This window comes from Nanorana parkeri, unplaced genomic scaffold (genome assembly GCF_000935625.1).
Source record: "Nanorana parkeri isolate BGI_ZX_2015 unplaced genomic scaffold, ASM93562v1 scaffold272, whole genome shotgun sequence".
Lineage (NCBI taxonomy): Eukaryota > Metazoa > Chordata > Amphibia > Anura > Dicroglossidae > Nanorana > Nanorana parkeri.
The window spans coordinates 886,744-892,257 of record NW_017306540.1 but is presented as its reverse complement, the minus strand read 5'-3'; the positions used below and the strand labels follow the sequence as shown (position 1 = coordinate 892,257).

The following is a 5,514-nucleotide window of genomic DNA, read 5'->3' as shown; positions in this document are numbered from 1 at the left end:
AAAAAAAAAAATTTTTTTTTTTTGCTGGAGTGGGGCTGTTAGTATGTTAGCTGCAGCGCAGTGCGTTTTTGACGCGTTTTGCGTTTCCTGACCTGACAAAATGTGACATGCAGTATTTTTTCTGTCGTAAGCTGAACGGACTGCGCACGTGAGAACTGTAGCCCATAAAACACATAGGGATGCATTTTGAGTGCAGCAGCGTACGGAGCCGGTCAGCACACAAAACGGACGTCGTGTGAACAGGCCCTAAAGAGCCTCCTCTGTCCTGCACTCATTACCTGTAGCAATGGCACCTGTTTGAACTTGTTATCAGTATAAAAGACACCTGTCCACAACCTCATACAGTCACACTCCAAACTCCACTATGGTGAAGACCAAAGAGCTGTCGAAGGACACCAGAAACATATGACATTCTTAAACACTTTCTGCCCTACGGAGACAATGCTGCTCCTCCACAGATACTGTATAGTGAGTTAGTGTTGTCATCTTAAGGCAGGAAATGTTATTGGCGCAATTGCTAAGTGGAAATAAACTGAACTATTGCAGCCATCACATTTAAGGACTGATATGCTGCAATATATTACATTTTTGTTCTTGGGGCTAGACATTCTTTAATACACTGCTAGATGGACCTTTGACCACACCCTCCATGTATGCTCTGCACTAAATTACATGTCCAGTAGAGTAACAAGAAGGGCCATGCATATTTGTTATTGTATACAAATGTATTAGACCTAGAAAAGAAGTTGGAGAAAAAGGTGACCTAGTCTACTATTGTGTAAAGGAGACATTTGGAACAAAGGAACAAGTCAGCAGAAAGAAATTACCTCTACCCCAATCCCAGTGTCTGCAGGAAATAAAACGCGTTCAAAAAATAGAAGAGGCCTAAGGAAGTTTTAGAAAACAAGAGTAGGAAAAGGGAGGGCTCTATAGCCGGCGGATCGCTTGTATGTTAACGAGCATCGCTGCCTGTTTTTAAATATCGGGCACTTCCCGCTCGCGTGGGTAGTTAATATTAAACATAACCCTTTATTATTGTATATGGTATGACGACTGGCGGATGCCGATACCGAGCCACCGATGTTTTTCTTTTCCTTTATCTTTTTGTCTCCCAATGTTATATTTTATACTACTTGAGTTTTGATACGAACTGATACTGAATCCTATTCAAATTGCTAATAAAAACTGATTCAACGCTAATTATTGTATATGATCTCTCCAAACGATATGTTACAATCTGATTGTACAACCTACATTTATTTAGTTGATAATACATCTAAGACCGGTTTTATTCTAAATGTAAATATGATTTGTTTTGTTACACAGCCCAGATGACCGTTGGCAGATGGACAAGCGGAATGAGTGCAGATCATGAAGATGTTCCTGTCATACCTAAAGCCCAGAAGGTGCCCACAAAGACCCCCAAAGTTATCAAGTTTTGACTGTTCCTCCATTGAAGGGAAATAAACAAAATCTTCTATCCAACGGGACTGAACACACCAGAATCTGTGTATCATAAAAGACTACTTAGGTGGCTCTGGGCTGTATTCACACTTTTGTGTCTGAAAATCCACTGATCATGCAGCAGCATTCACTTTCCATAGTGAGTGTTTGTTCACTTTCATCATCCAATCGTGCAAGCAACGTGAAGTGTTGTACCTTGCTAATCATAGACAGCAGTAGGAAATGAAAATATCTGGGTGATTCTTCTTGTTGTCTTAACAGGGTTTTTGTTTTCCTCCATGGAACCATGCTTTTAAAACTCTTTTGGAAAGCTTGCATCTAAAATATATATTCAGTTAGCCAGCAAAATGTATCGCCTACATGTTTACTTTCCGGCTTTGGCACGTTTATTTACTAAGCTTATTGAACATTCACTGTGCAAAGTGAACAACGTCTACTCCTTTAGTAAATCATCCCCACAGTTTCTTTATGTAGTGATGTGATCCACACCAATTGGCTTACGTGAATAATACTCAAGGTAAATCTTTTCTGAGCAAGATGGGAACTGAAGAAGTGTGATTGGACCCTTACACACATTACTAACTCTTGATGTCAGTATCACACAACATACTCTACTTTTACATCTGCACCAACTTATGGAACAATGCAGATACATTCCGGTTATATTTCAAGTGCCTTGTCTCTCTGGAATACTGGTATTGGTGGAGCTGCAGGACTCATCACCATCAGCCTTTTAACAAAGAACTCGAGAAAAAAAAACTATTAAGCGCTGCGGTGGATCTACCCCCGCCCTGCAAGGGTTAACTGCTTATTTTTGTCTAGGTTACAAAATAAAAACTCACCCGATGCTCTGAGCCGGCTTGTTCTTAGAGCGGTCCCTGGAGTTTCTCTCCCCCTCCTCTACAGTGGTCCAAGATCCTGTAAATCAGGGCTCAAAATTTCAGGTCCTGACTACTAGCCAGGTCTTAAAAGTTACTCTCCACCAGGTGCTCTGCCTGAACCTTCCCCATCCGCCTCCCCTCCTTTGACATCGCCTCTCCCGCCTTAAATTCCACCATTTAAAAAACGAAAAAAGGAGATAAAAATAAACCCAACAGACAAGCAAGCCCTCCTCACACTCAATATGGTGTGAATTCCACCCAAATTCATAAACCCTATACAGATGTTCCTCACTTACCGACTTACCTGTTTTGCGACCACTCGCACTTACGACGGAGCGCCGATCGACCTCCGACCTTGCGCGTCAGCGTCAGTGCGCCGTGTCGCCGGCGGAAGTGGTGTCCTCCGATCTTCATTGCGGGTCCTGGTAAGTATTTTCATTGCCCGATGTACAGTACACTGTTCGTTACTGTACATCTGCAACGCTATACAGTACTGTACTAATGCAGTACAGTACTGTATAGAGTTCCTCACTTAACGACCAATCCGTTTAACGACCTGGTCGTAGGAACGGAACTCGGTCGTTAAGTGAGGAATACCTGTACTTAAGTACAGGGCTCCATCAACTCCGTTGTATTTCACTTCATAACATATACAGCACAACACACAACATATCACACAAACCACAGGGCATAAGACAGACAGCGCAACGCACAGGGCATACTATACACACACACAGACAGTGCAACGCATAGGGCATAACACATAGACACGCACAGGGCATAATACACACGCACACATCGCAACACACAGGGCATAATACACACACAGAGCGCAAAGCACAGAAAATATTACATACACATCACAATGCACAGGGCATAATACATACACATAGGACATAACACAAACACTCAGCACAACACACAGTGCACTGGGCATTATACACACACAGCATTACACAGACTGCATAACATACACACAGGGCACCCAGACCAATCTCTATGCCCCCCATCTAATTACTTGCTGGCACTGCATAAGTAGCTCCCCCCTAGCCCACGATCAGTTAGTCCTCACTTGTGCTTCCCCTGTGCATTTCCCTGTTAAAGATGGCCACGTTGCGGTGGCCATCTTTAGTAAGGTTTACAATGTGGCAGCCATCTTTAATAAGGTTCATAATGCGGCGGCCATCTTTAACATGGGCAAGCCACACGGGAAGCCGCCACAAACTCATCCAGTAGTCGGGCACTTAGTCTTTGACCGTGAATTAATTTCCACCCGCCTCCATGCAATTTTCACTCGCCAATTGCTAGGGGGTGAGTGGAAATTTTGAGCACTGCTGTAAATCATCACATCTGTACACAGTGTATAGATGGGATGATGCTGGGGAAGATTCCAACTCTTCAGGAAGGGGAAGACAGGCTGGAGGGAGCGCTGTAACAGCTGGCCGGCTCGGAGCTTCGTGTGAGTATATCTTTTGATATATCAGGGGTCTCAAACCTCCGGCCCTCCAGCTGTGGTGAAACTACAAATCCTTGCATTGTGCCAAGTGTAAAGTTAGGTGGAGGGGGGATTATGGTGTGGGGTTGTTTTTCAGGGGTTGGGTTTGTCCCCTTAGTTCCAGTGAAGGGAACTCTTAAGGCATCAGCATACCAAGACATTTTGGACCATTTCATGCTCACAACTTTGTGTGAACAGTTTGGGGATGGCCCCTTCCTGTCCCAACATGACTGCACACCAGTGCACAAAGCAAGGTCCATAAAGACATGGATGAGCGAGTTTGGGGTGGAAGAACGTGACTGGCCTGCACAGAGTCCTGACCTCAACCCGAAAGAACACCTTTGAGATGAATTAGAGCGGAGACCGCGAACCAGACCTTCTCGTCCAACATCAGTACCTGACCTCACAAATGCGCTTCTGGAAGAATGATCAAACATTCCCGTAGGCACACTCCTAAACCTTGTGGACGCCTTCCCAGAAGAGTTGAAGCTGTTATAGCTGTCTATCTGTTAAAGCTCTGGGGTCCTAACTTTACCTGTTCCAGCCTGAACACTGGGAGAGTGCTAAAACCAGAGAGACTGCACAACAGCCAGGCAACTAGCATTTTCAGTAGGTGATCAGTGGCATCCTTGGTATTTCTCTCATGGTAGGTTTACATGAATACATTTATAATTGGCAAACTCTGAGCACAGATTATTATTATTATACAGGATTTATATAGCGCCAACAGTTTGCGCAGCACTTTACAATATAAAGAGGACATTACAATCACAATACAAATCAAGACAAGATGGTAAGGAGGGCCCTGCCCCTGGGGGCTTACAATCTAAAAGGGAGGGGCCAATGATACATGAGGAGGGAGCTGTGTGGGGATGAATTGTTTGAGAATGTGATGGTTGAGCGGTTAGGTTGAGGTGGGATAGGCTTCCCTGAAGAGATGGATTATTTGAATGTAAAAAAACATTTGAGGCTTTTTTTTTTTTATTTATTAATTCAAAACCTACTCTAATCTTCGAGGCATAATGAAAACAGAGGTATTGCCTGTATACATCTCCAGATATCGTTATTTTAATTGAGCCACGCTGTAAGATTTCATGCAAAAACAAAAAGATAAACAAATTACAAATCAATATACAAAAGTGAATAAATACAGTGCCACTAATCAGATGTAATCTTAACGTGTAATGCAATCATTAGTCCAGCAAATGCCAAAAAGTGCTTCTTTCCACTTCACAGTTGCAGACTCTTCACCAAACTGTGTGTAAAAAAAAAAACTTGCAGCGACCCCTGATGAAGTCGTATACAGACGCAACGCATGTAGGGTGGAGTTTGGAGTGTCACGAAGGAGCACTCGTCACGGAGCATACAGTGGCTGCAGGGATTTTTTGAATGCTTTCTTTTTACCATGCGAGTAGCTTTTAATAGAGAGGTTTTTTATAGAGAAACGGTCTGCACTATGAAAGTTTGTTTTTGATTGCGTGGATCCATTGTTCCCGCAACGTTGAGGTTATCGATGCACACTATTGCTCAGCTTATTTGTGGATTCAGCAGACGGGGAGGAGGCTCTAGGAAAGCAAGTGTTCCTTTGATTGGTGGATTTCTTCAGGGCTCTCCTCCACCCAGGCTAAAAGGTCTCGTTCACACCTAGGCGTATTGCATATGCGCGTCTGTCGC

At 43.6% G+C, this 5,514-nt stretch overlaps 1 protein-coding gene across 1 annotated transcript in view; it reads left to right on the top strand.

Annotated features, from left to right (window-relative positions):
- Positions 1-1,454, top strand: part of ZCCHC9 (zinc finger CCHC-type containing 9) — an 8,335-nt gene extending 6,881 nt beyond the window's left edge. The window contains exon 5 of the mRNA XM_018557211.1: positions 1,327-1,454. Coding sequence (XP_018412713.1) covers positions 1,327-1,442 — 116 coding nt within the window. The 3' untranslated portion in view covers positions 1,443-1,454. The remainder of the gene's footprint in view (positions 1-1,326) is intronic.
- Positions 1,455-5,514: the final 4,060 nt, after the last annotated feature.